Source organism: Heterodontus francisci, chromosome 6 (assembly GCF_036365525.1).
Source record: "Heterodontus francisci isolate sHetFra1 chromosome 6, sHetFra1.hap1, whole genome shotgun sequence".
Lineage (NCBI taxonomy): Eukaryota > Metazoa > Chordata > Chondrichthyes > Heterodontiformes > Heterodontidae > Heterodontus > Heterodontus francisci.
Genome location: NC_090376.1, coordinates 17,194,236 through 17,213,424, shown reverse-complemented (window position 1 = coordinate 17,213,424; position 19,189 = coordinate 17,194,236). Strand labels below are relative to the sequence as shown.

General features: G+C 43.1%; 1 protein-coding gene across 3 annotated transcripts in view; it reads right to left on the bottom strand.

Annotated features, from left to right (window-relative positions):
• Nucleotides 1-1,029: 1,029 nt before the first annotated feature.
• The window catches only part of LOC137371152 (P2Y purinoceptor 8-like), a 47,508-nt gene continuing 29,348 nt past the window's right edge, over nucleotides 1,030-19,189 (bottom strand). For all 3 annotated transcript variants that reach the window (XM_068033186.1, XM_068033187.1, XM_068033188.1), the window contains exon 2: nucleotides 1,030-3,996. In XM_068033186.1, the coding sequence (XP_067889287.1) occupies nucleotides 2,956-3,945 (990 nt within the window). In that variant the 5' untranslated portion in view covers nucleotides 3,946-3,996 and the 3' untranslated portion in view covers nucleotides 1,030-2,955. The remainder of the gene's footprint in view (nucleotides 3,997-19,189) is intronic.

Genomic DNA, 19,189 nt, shown 5'->3' with positions numbered 1-19,189 from the left:
TCCGGTTTCCTCCCACAAGCCAAAAGACTTGCAGGTTGATAGGTTAATTGGCCATTATAAATTGTCACTAGTATAGGTAGGTGGTAGGGAAATATAGGGACAGGTGGGGATGTTTGGTAGGAATATGGGATTAGTGTAGGATTAGTATAAATGGGTGGTTGATGTTCGGCACAGAGTCGGTGGGCCGAAGGGCCTGTTTCAGTGCTGTATCTCTAATCTAATCTAAATCTAAACCCCATCCCCACCCCCAACAGGAGCTACAGGATTGTAGTCAGTGCCCTGGCTAGGATCAGCTAACCCACCACAGACTGAGGATTTAATCTAACCTCTTCCTGCTTCATACCATGTACAGTGCATGTTGCCAGTGGAGGGGTTACTGTCATCAATTACTTTAGTCATTCTTTGCATTGGATGTGAATTTGTGACATGGATTCTTATTCCTTATAGTAAGCAGATCTCCAAAACAAACCCCCTCACCTTTTGCTCAGTGAATTTTTAATGGGGTGACAGTGTTAGAAAATTTAGGACTTTTACTCTTTTTAATAAGTAGCATTAGCATTACCCCTTCAGATACAGCCCAATTAGAAGCAGAGGGAAGGCCCCACTACTCTGCCCTACCCTTAGTGCCAGCTTCGGGACAGGACTCGTTACTGAACCAGTGTGCTATCTCCGCTGCCCACATCAGCCTTCCTGTGGCCTCTTTGGATGAGAATGCCACATTGTGCAGTGATTCCACTGCCATTGGGGACTGATTTAAAACAACCCCAACTAACCAATTTAATGCAGGGCTCTTACAGCCAAGACAGCAGAGACTTGTATCCCATCAATCTGGATTGCATTGGAAGGTGAAATTCCAGTGTCGAATCCATGCTTGTACCCAGGTACTTGCAATATTCATTTATTACTAATTGGTATATTTTTGATTATTGAGTTATGGTGATGGTTTCAGGTGGACTGATACCAAATTGCATGATCAACATCAATCTTTCTTGGTTTTCCATGGATTCTAGGACACAGTGGTAGGCACCAAAGTAGTTTATTAACACAATAGCAGATTATTAACTATTATTTACATCACAATACATTGTGCTGCTCTCCAAATAATCCTTTTATTTACAAAATGCCACAAGTAGACTGTTGAATTATAGATAAACAATCTTAGGCCTGAGTTTTATCATCTAACAGATGCTGAAACCAATCTTCCTCAGATCCTCAATTTTTTTTTCCCTACATGTTCTATTTTCAGAGTTGCAGATAAAAGAACTTGCATTTATAGAGCACCCTTCACATTCTCAGGACATCCCAAAGAACTTCACAACCAATGAATTGCTCTTGAAGTGAGTCACTGTCATTTTGTAGGCAACATGGCAACCAATTTGCACACAGCAAGATCCCACAGACAGCAACTCAGATTAATGAGCAATTAGTCTGTTTTAGTGGTGTTGGATGAGGGATTGATTCTGCTCTGGATTCCAAGAGAAGTCTCCTATTCTTCCTCAAGTACTATCATGGGATCTTTTATGTGCTCCAGAACAGAGGGGCAGAATCTTAGTTTAATGCCTCATCCAAAAGACAGCACTTCTAACAATGCATTTGGTACCACCCTGAGGTCAGTCTAGATTATATAATAAATTTGCCTCTATGAACTTACCTGTAATTATGAGGGGGGAGTGGTAGAAAACAGGGCAAAATTGGGGATAAAGGCCGACTACTTCCTCCTGACCACAAGCTCCACTTCCCTCTTTAGGGCCCTTCACCGCCTGCCACATTTTGACCCAATCTTTTGATGACAAGAATCTTGCAGGGCACCCACCCTATATGTCACATTAACTATGACCCAGGAAAAAGAGTTGGGATTACTGCGGAGTTGGAAACCTCACTACCCTTCTGCAAAGAGGAAAATCTAGCTCTATGAGTTCAAGTTCTGAATTGAGGCTGAGAACTCATCATCTTCTGACTAGAGATGGGAGACTGAACAGTGAGCTAGTGCCCTGCCTCAAACATCACCAAAAACAGATGATCCGGTCAACTATTTCATTGCAATATGTGGGACCTTGCTGTGCAAATATTGGCTGCTGTGTTCCCCTACCTTACAACAGTGACTACACTTCAAGCATGCTTTATTGGCTGTAAAGCATTTGGGATATCTGGAGGTCGTGAAAGTTGCTATATAAATGCAAGTGTTTTTTTTCTATTGCATCCTTAGTTATGTAGGCAAGTGCAGTGGTCATCATCTCAATGCCCCACCCAGTAGTTCATTGAACAATCCTTGATGGCAAGAAGCTGTATCCATCATGCACTTGCTGTCATCCTCTTACACATTGCTGAAATGGCAACAGCCAATCTTATTTCTCTCTATACCCCCGTTTTTAAATCATCTACATCCTTGAAAATTAAAATACAGCTGCTCAAATGTTGCATGCCAGTCCAGGCACATTAGTGCAGGTAGCAGGATCCATTCCTTAATTACTTCTTGGGACATTCCCATTTGTGAATGGTTCTCTGCTGATTGAAGGCCCCACCATTACTTTCCGCCACTATCACCTTGCGAGCAGAGTTTTTGGTCCATCGGGAACGTTGGAATCCAAGCCAGTGAATAAATAAAAATCATTCAAGCTTCCAGGTGAAACAATGCCTGCATGTTGGCTTCATCTTCATTTGCCAAGCATAATGGGTTGTCACCTCGCTCCAGGTACAAACACTCAAACAGGCCTGAACTCTTAACATTTGCTTTGGTGCTGAGGAATATTCACCATGTTTTCACATCTTGAGATACTGAACATTTTGCATGGTTCCATTTCCATTTAAAAAGCATGTCATGTCTTCACTCACGATCCTTTATGAAGCTGGACTGGCAGTAGCCCCCCTCATGGCTGGTCTGAGGGACTCAATGCTTTTGGTAAAAGTAGAGAGTTCCATCGCTGGCTCAATCACGAGATCTATCCTACACTCATACTACTGACTGCCCTGAGCAGATAGAGGTAGCATGACATTACTTAAGGTCTTGTCATTACCATCCACGGGGATGCAAGGGGAAAGCTGCTGGACCTTCCGTCTGAACTCCTTTGAGGCAAAGTAGTAAAACAAAGGATCAAAGCAGCCGTTCAAGCTGTTCAGAGTCAGGGAGAGCTTATAGAGTGTATAGATTGGCTTCTTCTGGTTTGACCGGACAAAATGTACGATCATAATTATCTGAGTGGGGAGGTAGCAGATGACAAAGGCAAGCAACACTACAATTGTCAAATAAACAATCTGCCTCCTTGACTCTCTCATTTGAGTCTCCGGGGTCTTCAGCAGAGTCTTGATAATTCTAGAGTAGCACAGCATCATGATAAAGAAAGGAACAAAGAAAAATAGAAATATTTGCACCGAGTAGTACAGGTAGAAATAATGAATGGCAGGAAACATATCGCGACGTATGATGTCAAAGCAGGTGGTAATTTTCAGAACCGGGACGTAATAGGTCAGCTCAGTGTACATCAGAGGCAAATGAACGGATAAGACAAATAACCAGCTGAGCACGCAGAGCAAGATGGCGGTTTTAACTGTACGAAGGTGAGAGGTGTGCAGGGGGTGCACGATGCCAAGGTAACGCTCCATACTTATCCACATGACTGTCAGGATGGAGCAGTGTGTGTTGCTGTAAAAGAGGACCGTCACCAGCCGGCAAGACGGGTCTCCAACCAGCCAGTTGTTCCCGCTCCAATGGTACGCCATCTGGAATGGCAGGGTCAAGCTGTATAGGAGATCTGTGATGGCCAGATTGATGGAAAAGACCATAGTTGGGGTCTTGGGCCACATGCGGCAGCAGAGCAGCCAGAGGGAGATGGCATTGAGAGGAGTGCTAATAATAAAGATGGCCAGATAGATGGCAGGCAAGGTGTAACGTAGCATAGGGTCTTTCAGCATCTGTATCGTGGTGTTCTGTATCGTACTTCCGTTCATTGTTCAGCAGGACCTCTGAAAGGTTATTATTGAAGATTAAGAGCCAAAGTCCTGAGAAAACAAACAGAAAAAAAAAGTTCAGTTTTCATTTGTCATGTACAAAGTAGTGAAAGTGATGATACTAGAATGGTCCCAGGGATGAGGGATTACAGTTACATGGATAGACTGGGCAAATTGGGGTTGTTCTCCTCAAAACAGAGAAGGTTCAGAGGAGATTTGATAAAGGTGTTTAAAATCATGACAGGGTTTAGATAGAGTGAAAAGAGAAATTGCTTCCAATGGCTAAAGAGTCAATAAACAGAGGGCACAGCTTTAAGTTAATTGGCAAAAGAATCAGAGGCAACATCAGAGGAAAAAAATTATGCAACAAGTGGCTAGGATTTGGAATGCATTGCCTGTCAGAGGGGCCAGTTAAAAAGGAAGAAAATAGGAAAGGTGTGGGTTGTTGAAGGGCTAGTCTGCCGATCCATTTTTAACTGGCTGCCCACTGAGTTTCCGTGAATATTATGGCATTATACATTAACAGTCCCATTGATTAATAACTTACTAGAAAACCATATTGGAAAAAAAAAGGTTAATTCCAGTATTACACTGCCAGAGTTCACACATCAATTCTGATATGTATTAACTGATTTACAGTGCTCTGTATCTTGTTTTAAAGATGAGTTACCCTATAAAAATTATGCAGGCAAGAAAAACTGCATTATGCTATTGGTAATTTTTTATTCTTTATTTGAAGCAGTGACTTTAGTGTTATTGGAGAGGGACAGGTGCCAGTCACCATTGGGTATTGATTCAGAAGGATGTGCAAAGGAATGAATTTTCTGTCAGCAACAGAAATTATGCTATCTCCAATAGTGAGCAATAATAGATCAGTCACTAGCTGAATATCTGTGCTTATTCGATCTTGTTACTGGTGCATGCGAGAGCAACAATTTGATATCATCAGGCTTGAAATCAGGACAAAAATTCTGGTAAAAATGTGGACACAAGTTTCTTATGAATTTCTTGCACATTGGTTGCTAACAAGTCATTTGATAAGGCTACTGTAACCACAATTGTAAGAAAAAGACTGCCTTGTTTTAGAGGATTAATACCTCCAAAGATAGCTTAATTCCTCCGGTAAAAAAAAGCAACGGAATTGCATGCAGATGCCGAGAACATTAATATTTGTGCAGCACGATTTTAAGGCCTAGATGTTTTTTGTTTGCATAGCTTTAGCGTACATGCTTAAAATCACCCAAGTTATCATTATCCAGAACACATGACAGCACAACCAAAAGCTTATAACCTTCAATTTAATGGACATGACATAGCCATGAGCTCAAATAAATATCTCCAGGGCCATCTACAAGCAACGTCATGAGGCTTCCTTATGATCGCCCCATACAGTGTGCCTAATAAACTATGAAGGTAATGTGTGACCTAACAACTAGCATTGCCACAAGTTCACTGATCACTTATCTCGTTTCCATTTGTGGGACATTGGCTGCCATGCAGCAACACTTTGAAAGTAATTCACTGGCTGTGAAGCCACTTGGAATGCCCCGAGGATGTGAAAGGTGTTGCATAAATGCCAATCTTTTCTTTCTTTCTGACAACGTTTACTGTCCAAGATGGAAAGAAAGAAGGAAAAGAAAGAAGTTCCATTTATATAAATTGAGCTTCTCAGCATGTCCCCAAGTGCTTCACAATTGCTGGAATACCTATGAAGTCTGCTCACTCCTGTCACATTCAGCCCCTGGGCAACCACATGCATATCTATTACTATACTGATCAATTACTAAATTAGCAGGTAAGTGAATAATAACTATTGTGGGAAAAAGTTATAGTGTAGCCGTTATAATAGTAGCTAGAGACTCAGAGAAATTCAGATGAAACAGACTGAGAAATTGAATAGGAGCCTGATTATCTCAGATCAGTCAGCTCTTGCTAAGAGGAGAGTTGAGGGGAAGTTTTTCCATCCAAAGTGCAGCTGTGAAACGCACTGCCGAAAAGGGTGCTGGAGGCAGAAACCCTCATTAAATTTTTTTAAAAGTACTTGGACATGCAACCTACAGGGCTACATGAGCTGGAAAGTGGGATTCGGCTGGATAGCTCTTTTCTCAGCTGCCCCTGGGCCGAATGCCCTCCTTCTGTGCCAGAAATAGTCTATGTTTCTATGATTCTAAGGGCATGCAAAAAGGTGCCAGGCTCTCATGCCTGTTCTTCAGCACTCTGAGTCAGCTTGGTTCCACTGAAGACTACAACAGTTAGTAGATATCCTCAACATTTGAATTTTACTTGTACCCCAGAATATTACAGCTCTATAACCAGAAAATGACCACATGAAATGTATTCAAAACACAAAGCTGTGATGGAAAATGATGAATAGATACTGGATTACTTATTGTGGCATACGTAGCCACTACACTACAATAAGAAAAATATGCAGAGTACGTCAGCATAGATTTTCCAATACGACTGCTGTTTACAGCAAAATTGATCGAATGAAGTTTTGTACTGAATTGTGTGTTATTTGTACCCAATTTTAAGTTCAGCTCATTATCATATTTTTCCAAATACCAGATGCAGATCTGGACATATGGACTAGGAGCACATTGGTGGCTGGAGTGGAAAGTGCAAATTGTTTTGTGCTTCTGAAAACAAAACCAATCACAATTTTGGTGTGCAAACTGCTGATCTTGGAACATGCAAATTAAGCAAGGTTTTCCTCATTCAATATTTAAATTTCAGAAATGAGGCTACTTCCTGTTAGTTACAGAAATTGAAACAGATTATTGTTCAACGCTGCTATAGGAACAACAAGCAGTCAGTTTTGTAGAAAATAAATACTGCTCTATTTATCTCAAAATACTATAAATCATAAGGCCAGATTGGCAATAACTGCCGATCAGTCCTTAATGACTGTCATACAGACACCTTATGCAATCATACACTAATATCATTGACATTCATTTACTTTTATTCATTCATGGGATATGGGCGTCACTGGCAAAGCCAGAATTTATTGTCCAATCCCTAACTGCCCTTGAGAAGCGGTGGTGAGTCGCCTTCTTGAATACAGCGGAGTGATTTGCTAGGCCTTTTTGGAGGACAGTTAAGAGTCAACCGCATTGCAGTGGGTCTGGAGTCACAGATAAGCCAGACTGGGAAAGAATGGCTGATTTGCTTCCCCAAGGGTTTTTAATGACAATCTGGCATGGAGGTTAATGCACACAAGTTCACCAGGAATTGGGCATATGTTTAACACACTTGTCCAACAAAATCATTTCACACGTATCTGATCCACAGTATCAGCTGGAATTCAGCACATACAAGAACATAAGAAATAGGAGCAGAAGTAGGCCATATGGCCGCTCGAGCCTGTTCAGCTATTTAATAAGATCAGGACTGATCCTCAACCTCAACTCCACTTTCCTACCCGCTCCTCATATTCCTTCAATCACTTAAAGTCCAAAAAATCTATCAATCTCAGCCTTGAATATAATCAATGAGTGAGCATCCATAGCCCACTGGGGTAAAGATTTCCGAAGATTTACAACCCTTTGAGTGAAGGAATTTCTCCACATCTCAGTTCGAAATGGCTGTCTGTTTATTCTGAGTCTATGACCTTGGTTCTAGACTTTCCAACCAAGGAAACAGCCTCTCAGTGTCTACCCTGGCAAGCCCTCTCAGAATCTTTTATGTTTCAATGAGATCACTTTTCATTCTTCTGAACCCCAGCGAGTATAGGCCCATTCTACTCAATCTCTCCTCATAGGACAACTCTCACATCAAAGTGAAATGTTGTTGCACCCCCTCAAAAGCAAGTATATCCTTCCTTAGGTAATGAGACCAAAACTGTACATTGTACTACGGGTGTGGTTTCACCAAAGCCCTGTACAATTGCAGTAAAACTTCCTTACTATTGAACTCCAACCCCTTTGCAATAAAGATCATTTGCCTTCCTAGTTATTTGCTGTACCTACACGTTAAAATTCTATGTTTATTGTACAATTGAATGTCGATTTGTTGATGATTATGAAATACTTCTTTAAATGTTTGACATTAGATTAAAAGGTATGATGGTAGATGAGTAATTTCCCAATCTACCTTAGTCAACTTGCTAAGCTGCTTACCTATGTGATTGGTTTTATTTAACTTCAGTACTCAAATTTCAAGACTTATGTACATTAGTCTCAAACTCAATGTGAAATTCTATCATCTTATGATCACTCTTTCCCAGAGCATCCCTTACTTTGATTACTAACCTTGTCTCATTACACAAAACAATATCCAAAATAGCCTCTTTCTTGGTTAGTTTCCTAGAATGATATGTTGTGGAACGGTCTTGAATGCATTCCATGAATTTGTCTTCCAAACTAGTTTTTCCAATTTGATTTGTCCAAACTATATAAAGATTAAAGTCCCCATCAATTTTGCAGTGCCTTTAATACAAGCTCCTCTTATTTGAGTATTGCTGAAAATAGAGACATGCTGTCAAAGCTTTTCGTCTTGCACTCATCAGGACTATCCACAAGAATACCTATAAGGGAAAACAACGAGTTTATACAGAATGAGAAGAGAGTGCTGATTGGTTGGCAAGTGAACTCTGATTGGTAGAGGTGTTGCAATGGAGAATGCACCAGTTTATGGTGACTGACAGTTAACTGCCAAGCTTTGTTCTCCCTTCGCCACTTTTCCATGTTGTCTGGCTTTTTGAAACAAGGTCTCTGTAATGGCTATTAGATTAAAACCATTTATCTCTATTTGTGCCATTAAATTGTTATCTGAATGTACAAAGCGTTCGTAACAAGATAAAGTGCCTTTACTTTTCACATTTTACCATTTTTCCCTGATTTGTCCTTATTTGCTGATGCATTAACACTGTTAATCGTTTTGTCCCTTCCTGTCACACTCTGTTTATCTTTACTGAAAAACCTACACTGCTCTGTGGCCCTGACTTTGCTCTTTAGATTTATAAATTTCCCCTCACTTGAACCCTACCCCACCCACACCTCACCCCACCCATCCTCTTTTAGTTTAAGGCCCTATCATCAGCTCAAGTTAATCAATTCTTCAGGAGACTGGTCCCAGCTCAGTTTAAGTGGAGCCCATCCCAATGGAACAGTTCCCTTTTGCCCCCCAGTACTGGGGCCATGAATCAAAACCCTGTCTCACACACCACTCTTTGAGCCACATATTCAACTCTCTAATCTGCTTGACCCTGTGCCAATTTGTATATGGCTCAGACAACAATCCAGAGATTACCTTTGAAGTTCTGCATTATAATTTGATTCCTAACTCCTCAAACTCACTCAACAGAACTTCCTTCTTCATTCTACCTATGCCATTGGTTCTTGTGTGGACCACAACAACTGGATCCTTTTCCAGACATAAGGAGATGGCTTTAACCGTGGCACCAGGCAGGCAACATAACCTTTGGAACTCCCGGTCATGGCTACATGGAAGAGTATCTATCCCACCTGACTATAATGTCCCCTATCACTACTACATTCCTTTTCACTACCTCCAGTTGAATAGTGCTATAGTTAGTTTTCTCATCCACCCTGCTATCCTTGTTCTCTTCCAGAAGAACCTCTTACCTGTAGGAAAAGGCAAAGACAGCTCCAGCACTCACCTGGGATTCCATACCTGCCTCACTGTCACACCCTCCTGTCCCTGGCCTCTAACCAGACCTGTACCACTTCCTAACTTAAGGCATGTAACTGCTTCCTGGATCAAAGTATCCAGATATCTCTCCTGCTCCCTGATGCAATGTCAGCACCTCAAACTCTCGCTCAACAACTTTGAGCAGAATCCCTCGAGATGCAAACAATGACTGCAGATGTGGCTGTCAACGATTGCAGTGCTTTCCACAAACACCCACAAGTTGCGCTTGTGGCACACCACCTGCATTGCCATCTCGATAGAACCTTGTTTCATTTATTTAATTAATCCACCAATGTAATCAATCAACTTGTAATTTTAGTCTTTTAACTAATTACTTCATCCAGTTTAATTTATAAGTAGGTTAAATTAAAAATTTAGCTATACCATGAACCACTACAATTATTGAAAGCAAAAAGCAGAACCTTTCTCATCTTCCGCAACGAATTCCTGCTTGCACCTAATTCCTAACTTTTACACTCTGCATCAGCTGATTACCGTTTACCCGTGAACTTTTTGAGAAACACCCAAGTTATAACTGCTGACTCAGCTTCCTGCTCATGGTCACTGGCACTTATTCAGGCAATCACTTACAGCTGATTGACAGAAAACTGCTTGTTCGTGCCAGTTAACTGTTAAGTGTTGACGAGCTTACAGGTTCTTTTTACGGCTTTTTAAGATCCGGGTTAAATTCAAAAAGTTTAATTTAAAATTAAAAGCTAAAAAGTTAAACAAAAATTCAATTTTCAGTGTTCACTCACTCCTACTTGCAACAAATTGTCGACGCTTGCACTCTGTTTGCAACACATGCTGTTCTGCACCCACCATGTGCTGACCAATCTAGCACACCAGTCACTCAAGATCACTTTGCAGATATCTGGTCCACAGTATCAACAGGAATTCACCCCCATAGTCTAAACCGGCCATATACCAATTAAGCTTAAAACTGGAGAGATTTGGGCCACATCTTGGAAATTGATAAGAAATTGTCTGTGAAGGTTAAAAACATGTTGAGGAATTGTGTTAGGGATAAACGCCAAGTAAGGTAGCCAGGACTTGGCGTTAGATACACTACAGTTTCTAATTTACATCAATGATTTAGACGAAGAAACACAATGCAAATTAAGCAGATGATGTCAAATGAGGAGAGACAGTGAAGTTGGGACAAAGCATTGTCAGAAATGACAGAATATAGGGACAAATAATGGCAGATGAGATTTAATCTAAAGTACAAATATAAAGTGGTTAACACTGCAGCCTCACAGCTCCAGCGACCCGGGTTCAATTCTGGGTACTGCCTGTGCGGAGTTTGCAAGTTCTCCCTGTGACCGCGTGGGTTTTCGATGGGTGCTCTGGTTTCCTCCCACAGCCAAAGACTTGTGGGTTGATAGGTAAATTGGCCATTATAAATTTCCCCTAGTATAGGTAGGTAGGTGGCAGGGGGATATAGGGAGAGTGGGGATGTGGTAGGAATATGGGATTAGTGTAGGATTAGTATAAGTGGGTGGTTAATGGTCGGCACAGACTCGGTGGGCCGAAGGGCCTGTTTCAGTGCTGTACCTCTAAATAAAAAAAATAAAAATAAAATACAACAGATAGGAAGGAAACTTCGTAAATAATGTTGAAATAGCTGAGAGACCTCAGAGGCTTCGTAAATTTGATTCTCAAGGTCACTCACAGCAATAAGCAAAGCCAATAGAATATTGAACAACACAGCCAAAATAATAGTCAGAATCAAACCAAACAACGCTCTGGTCAGACTGCACCTTGAATATGTTCGGTTCTTATTGCTGAGGGGGAGCAAAGGGCATTCACATATTGTAGGCCGTGTGGAGAGCAGCCATGAAGCTGATCCCTAGGGAAGTGTTTTCCCTGCGGGCTTCAGGACCCTGCTGTCAGGCTCAAATAGAGGTCAGAAGCCTACACTGTGTGAGAAATAGGAGGCCCTTCAACTTTGAAGCAACAGCAGGGTGCCATGGCAGGTAAGTGAGGGGCCCTCTCTCCAACTTATTCAAATTGAAAATGTAAAAAAAGGCCTTTGCAGCCAGGCCACCATTGTGAGGAGGGAGTCCCCCTAAAGGGTGGCCCATAGCCACAACTGAACCCAGGCAGGCAGGGAGGATCTCTAAGCCTGATTGGAGTGCTGGCCTTCATCCCAGTCTACTGCAAAGAGTCTGCCTCCAAACAGCTGCACTGTTCCCCAACGCCTGCAGAGACCTGGAGGCTGACTGGAAAATCTGTCAGTCTCTGACAACAGACCTTAATAAGCTCTTAAGCATGTTAATTGGCGACCTGCTACTTGCAGGAGGGTTGCCCTGCCGCACCCATCCCACCACTGCCACTCCCAACCCCTATGCTGCCTCCAGGATAATGGCCCGGGGTGGCGGGGGTGCGGGGAGGGACGGGTGTGGAATGGAGCTGGGGAACCAGCATGTAGGCCAATGTAGGCCAAATTCCGTGCCTGCCTGCCTCTGTCCCATTCCCATTGGGGGCTAAAAATTCAGCCTCATGTCAAAGGTCTGAATGACGCAGTACGACTGCAGAATGTTGGGCTTTTCTGCCGGGAAAAGAAGTAACTGAATGGTGATCTTATCAGGCTATTTCTGTAGTGGAAAATATAAATCTGTAATATTACTTTAAATTAGGAGAGCAGGACAAAATCAATACAAGTTCAAAGCAGTGAACGATGAATTAAGATTGAGATCAGGAATTTCTTCTTCACAAAATCTTAGAAACAATTGGATGTTGAAATGACAGGAATTATAGGGCTTGTCTGCGTGGAGGAATTAAGATGGGACACGTGGCCTTCCACATCTGTTGATATCTTGAGATCTCTTGTGTGCCTTCCCCTCTGCATGTTGTTACGACCAGGTGAGAAAGGTGACTTCACCTGATCTTACTGTAACAGGGTTTAATTTTTGAACACACTATGTTTTGAGCTCCCCCTTTGGTGAATCCTTGTTCACCAATTTCTAATTATAAGGCAAATAAATGAGCACAACCAGATTTTTTTAGGTTTAAAGAAGAAAAGTGAAATTTATTAAAACTTAAACTTAAACTCTAATATGGATAATGCCTATGGATATATGACATGCCCATGTTAGCATGCACATGCGATACACATATGCAAATAGGGACAAAAAGGAGCAGAAGAAAAAATAAATGGAGAGGTTTGAGGCAATCCCTGAAGAGAGTTTTATTTTTAACTGTGCTTTGAGCTTGCTGTAGGGTCCTTGATTGTAGGTAGTCTTGCTTTTCGTTGGGGCCCAGTATTCTTCTTAAATCTTGTTCACTGTAGGAGACTTTTCTCTCTTGGGGTTCATATGTCTTCAATGGTTTCCGAAGCTGATGAGAACGAGATGACAGCAGACAGGAGAGAAGTCTTTTTCAATGCAGGAGCAAACAGCTTTCTCAGTTCAAATTCCCTGTTGGAAGTTCAAATTCAAAAAACTCCAACAGTCAGTTAGTCATGTGACTAAACTGGTCTGACAACGTCTGTTTGTGTATTCGGCTATCTTAGCAGTTAACTTGGAATGCTAGCCTTTCCATCTTCAACGTCTGGTAATCAAAAGTCCATTGTGGATTAAATTGGAGCAGGGAATAGCCCTTTTGTCCTTTGAAGTACTGTCTGTTGATATGCTAATATCTCTCTCCAGCCAAAGTCTCCAATTGTTTTTTAAAGCAAGTTCTTTCTTCACCAACTACAGTTTCAAATCAATGTTCATGTGATGAAACTAATTTTCTTCATTCTTGGCAGGTGGGGGGCTTGCCTAATAACGGAAACATACCAAACCAATGCCTCATTTGATATATACTTAACCACACTCAATGAGCAGAATTTGGGCCTATTTTAAGCTTAGTAAATCAGCAAAGATTCATTCTTCCTTCCCTCTCCTGCCACCACCTCCTCAATGAACAACACTACAGCACACAGCATCAGAACTATGAGCATTATATCATGGTTGAGAATCAGGTGCACGTTCCCACACTAACTCATTTTTCCCCAGGTCTACCTGCTACAAACAACAGGCTTTCAAATCTCCACTCCTGCGTCACCTAATCAATGCTTCCCGATTTGCATAATGTTTTTTGTCTCCTACTCCTTTTCACCTTGGTGTTTGGTATACACGAGTTTCTCAATAATTGTTTCCCACTCGTCAATAAGCTGCAAAAATTGGGCCATATTGTTTGCCTGTGGGAGCTTGCTACGCGCAAATTGGCTGCCAGGTTTCCTACATTGCAACAGTGACTAGACTTCAAACATACTTCATTGGCTGAAAAGCACTTTGACATGTTCTAAGGTCATGGAAAGTACTTTATAAGTAACAGTGCTTGTTATTCTTAAAAAGAATCTTTCCCAAATGTATCACCAAGAATCAAGCACAAAATTACCACCACAAGATTTGGGTCGATTTTCAGCTTGGCGGCCAGGTATGCGACTGTTATAAATCGGTCACCTATTAAATCGGGCAGATTTTACAACAGAAAGCCAATGCTTGTGTTGCACCAAGGTGGCAAGTTGAAAATGTATCCCATTCATGGAAATGCATCCCTGCCTTATATAACTTTTGCACCAACCACAAACCATTGCAGGACCATCAGGGGAGGTGGTAGTGTTGTGGTATTGTCACTGGACTAGTAACCCAGAGACCCAGGGTATTGCTCTGGGGACATGAGTTTGAGTCCCACCACAACAGAAGGTGGAAATTGAATTCAATTATTACATTTGGAATTTACAAAAAAGCTAGTTTAATGATGGCCATGAAACCATTGTCGATTGTTCCACAAAACCACCTGGTTCACTAATGCCCTTTAGGGAAGGAAATCTGCCATCCTTACCTGGTCTGGCCTACATGTGACTCAAAACCCACAGCAATGTGGTTGACTCTTAAATGCCCTCTAAAATGGCTTCACAAGCCACTCAGTGCATCTAACCTCTACGAAGTTAATAAGGAATGAAACCGGACAGACCACCCAGCACCGAACTAGGCAGCAGAAATGACAACGGCAAACCCAGCCCTGTTGACCTCTTTACTAACAGCTGTGGGCTTGTGCCAAAGTAGGGAGAGCTGCTAGTCAAGCAACAGCCTGACATAGCCATACTCATGGAATTGGCTGACAATATCCAAACCACCGCCATACCCATCCCTGTGTATGTCCTGTCCCACCGGTAGGACACACCCAGCAGAGACGGCAGCACAGTGGTATACAGACAGGAGGGAGTTGCCCTGGGAGTTCTCAACATCATCTCCGGACCCCATGAAGTCTCATGGCATCAGGTCAAACATGGGCAAGGAAACCTCCTGCTGATTACCTCTTATTGACCCCCTCAGCTGATGAATCAGAGCTTCCTCCATATTGAACAGCACTTGGAGGAAGCACTGAGGATGGTAAGGGTGCAGAATGTACTCTGGGAGGGGGACTTCAATGTCCATCACCAAGAGTGGCTCGGTACCACCACGACTGACCAAGCTGGCTGAGTCGTAAAGGACATAGCTGCTAGACTGGCTCTGAGGCAGGTGGTGAGGGAACCAACAAGAGGGAAAAATATACTTGACCTCGTCCTCACCAATCCACCTGCAGCAGATGCATCTGTCCATGACAGTATTGGTAGGAGTGACCACCGCACAGTCCTTGTGGAGACAAAAGTCCCGCCTTCATATTGAGAATACCCTCCATCGTGTTGTGTGGCACTACCACCGTGCTAAATGGGATAGATTTCAAACAGATCTAGCAATGCAAAACTGGGCATCCATGAGGCGCTGTGAACCATCAGCAACAGCAGAATTGTACTCAACCACAATCTGTAACCTCATGGCATGCCATATCCCCCACTCTACCATTACCATCAAGCAAGGGGATCAACCTTGGTTCAAAGAAGAGTGCAGGAGGGCACACCAGGAGCAGCACCGGGCACACCTCAAAATGATGTGTCAACCTGGTGAAGCTACAACCCAGGTCTACTTGCATGCCAAACAGCATAAGCAGCATGTGATAGACAGAGCTGAGCGATCTCATAACCAACGGATCAGAACTAAGTTCTGCAGTCCTGCCACATCCAGTCATGAATGGTGGTGGACAATTAAACAACTAACTGGAGGAGGTGGCTCCACAAATATCCCCATCCTCAAAGATGGGGGAGCCCAGCACATCAGTGCGAAAGATAAGGCTGAAGCATTTGCAAAAATCTTCAGCCAGAAGTGTCATGTTGATGATACATCTCTGCATCCTCGTGAAATCCCCAGCATCACAGATGCCAGAGTCAGATTTCATTTCACTCCATATGATATCAAGAAACGACAGAAGGCACTGGATACTGTAAAGGCTATGGGCCCTGACAACATTCCAGCAATAGTACTGAAGACCTGTGCTCCAGAACTTGCCGCGCCCCTAGCCAAGCTGTTCCAGTACAGCTACAACACTGGCATCTACCTGGCAATGTGGAATATTGCCCAGGTATGTCCTCTACACAAATGCAGGACAAATCCAACCCGTTCAATTACCGTCCCATCAGTCTACTCTCAATCATCAGTAAAGTGATGGAGGGAGGGATCGACAGTGCTATCAAGCGGCACTTGCTTAGCAATAATCTGCTCAGTGATGCTCAGTTTGGGTTCCAACATGGCCACTCAGCCACATGACCCCATTACAGCTTTGGTTCAGACATGGCAAAGAGCTGAACTCAAGAGGTGAGGTGAGAGTGACTGCCCTTGAAATCAAGACAGCATTTGGCTGAGTATGGCATCAAGGAGCCCTAGCAAAACTGGAGTCAATGGGAATCAGGGGAAAGACTCTCTGCTGGTTGGAGTCATTCCTAGCGCAAAGCAAGATGGTTGTGGTTGTTGGAGGTCAATCATCTCAGCTCGAGGACATCACTGCAGGAGTTCCTCAGGGTAGTGACCTCGGCCCAACCATCTTCAGCTGCTTCATCAATGACCTTCCTTCAATCATAAGCTCAGAAGTAGGGATGGTCGCTGATAATTGCACAATGTACAGCACCATTCGGAACACCTCAGATACTGAAGCAGTCAGTGTAGAAATGTACCATGGCCTGGACAATATCCAGGCTTGGGCTGATAAGTGGCAAGTAACATTTGCACCACACAAGTGCCTGGCAATGACCATCTCCAACAAGAGAGAATCTAACCATCGCCCCTTGACATCCAATGGCATTACCATCGCTGAATCCCCCACTACCAACATCCTGGAGGTTACCATTGAACAGAAACTGAACTGGAGTAGCAATTAAAATATTGTGGCTACAAGAGCAGGTAGTATATATAAATGATTTGGAGGAAAATGTAGCTGGTCTGATTAGTAAGTTTGTGAACGACACAAAGGTTGGTGGAGTTGCGGATAATGATGAGGATTGTCAGAGGATACAGCAGGATATAGATCGGTTGGAGACTTGGGCGGAGAAATGGCAGATGGAGTTTAATCCAGACAAATGTGAGGTAATGCATTTTGGAATTTCTAAAGCAGGTGGGAAGTATACAGTAAATGGCAGAACCCTTAGGAGTATTGACAGGCAGAGAGATCTGGGCGTACAGGTCCACAGGTCACTGAAAGTGGCAACGCAGGTGGATAAGGTAGTCAAGAAGGCATACGGCATGCTTGCCTTCATCGGTCGGGGCATAGAGTATAAAAATTGGCAAGTCATGATGCAGCTGTACAGAACTTTAGTTAGGCCACACTTAGAATATTGCGTGCAATTCTGGTCGCCTCACTACCAGAAGGACGTGGAGGCTTTGGAGCGGGTACAGAAGAGGTTTACCAGGATGTTGCCTGGTCTGGAGGGCATTAGCTATGAGGAGAGGTTGGATAAACTTGGATTGTTTTCACTGGAACGACGGAGGTGGAGGGGTGACATGATAGAGGTTTACAAAGTTATAAGCGGCATGAACAGAGAGGATAGTCAGAAGCTTTTTCCCAGGGTGGAAGAGTCAGTTACTAGGAGACACAGGTTTAAGGTGAGAGGGGCAAAGTTTAGAGGGGATGTGTGAGGCAAGTTCTTTACACAGAGGGTGGTGAGTGCCTGGAACTTGTTGCCGGGGGAGGTGGTGGAAGCAGGTACCATAGAGACGTTTAACAGGCATCTTGACAAATACATGAATAGGATGGGAATAGAGGGATACGGACCCCGGAAGTGCAGAAGGTTTTAGTTTAGGCAGGCATCACGATCGGCGCAGGCTTGGAGGGCTGAATGGCCTGTTCCTGTGCTGTACTGTTCTTTGTTATTTGGATGAATATGATAGTGATTGCTACTTCAAGAGTGACTATTATTTCCATTACTGAAGCTTATCACATGTACAGGAAACACCTTTACTTCAAATTACCAGAATTTTATCAGATAACTTTTATTCAACTTAGAGAAGTTCGTAACAATCATCAGTTTTATATCCTGTTCACAAGATAAGCCTGGGTCTGAAAGACCATTTCCCAATCTCATGTATACTGGAAACCATTTACTAGCCACAGGTGCAGCTGTGGTGACACTATTTTCGCCACATGCACCAATATTAGTGGAAAATGTGTTGCACACAATACAGGTAAATGTATTTCATGTGTTTATTTCTTGAAGAAACGTCTCATGGAGTCATGGAGACATTACAGCACAGAAGGAGGCCATTCAGTCCTTCGAGTCCATGCCCACTCACTGTAGAGCAATCCAGTCAGTCCCATTCTTTCACTTTATCTTCATAGCCTGCAAGTATATTTCCCCCAAATGCCTATCTAATTTCCTTTTGAAATTATTGATTGTCTCCACTTCCACCATCCTCATAAGCAGCAAGTTCTTGGTCATTACCACTCACAGTGTAAAAAAGTTCTTCCTCACATCCCCACTATATCGTTTGTCCAAAACATTAACTCTGTGTTCTCTCGTCCTTGTACCATCAGCTAATGGGAACAGCTTTTCTTTGTCTACCTTATCTAAACCTGTTATCATCTTGTACACCTCTATCAGATTTCTCCTCAACCTCCATTGCTGCAAGGAGAAAAACCCAAGTTTCTCCAACCTAACCTTATATCTAAATTCCATCATCCGTGGCACCATTCTGGTAAATCTCTCCTGCACCCTCTCAAGGACCTCTCACATATGCCCATCTTGCATCCCAATGCAAGGAGGCAGCCAGGCAATGATCACACAGGGGTTCCACATTGCATCATGAATACAAATACACCCTCCCTTGACAAAATAACGATTAGATGAATGAGGAATGCCCCTTACCCGGGCAGAGCGAAGCAGGTCATTGAGGCGCTTGCAGCACTGTCTCCATGTGCGCCGAACGATGCCACGGCTGCTGACCTGCTCCGCGACCTCCAGCCAGGCCCTCTTTGTCAATGTCGATGGTGGCCTTCTACCATCTGGGTTGAAGAGGATCTCACGCCTCTCCTCAACCGCCTGAAGGAGGACCTGTAGTGAAGCATCCGAAAAACGGGGGGCTAAGCGAGTGCTTCTCCCCTCCATGACTTCCTCCGCCTGTGTTTGAATCTCTAAGTCCTTCTGCCCTAACAGAACTGTAGCCTTTCAGTGCACCACAACTAATACAGCAGATTTACAAACAATGAATGAGTACCTGGTCAATTTCAT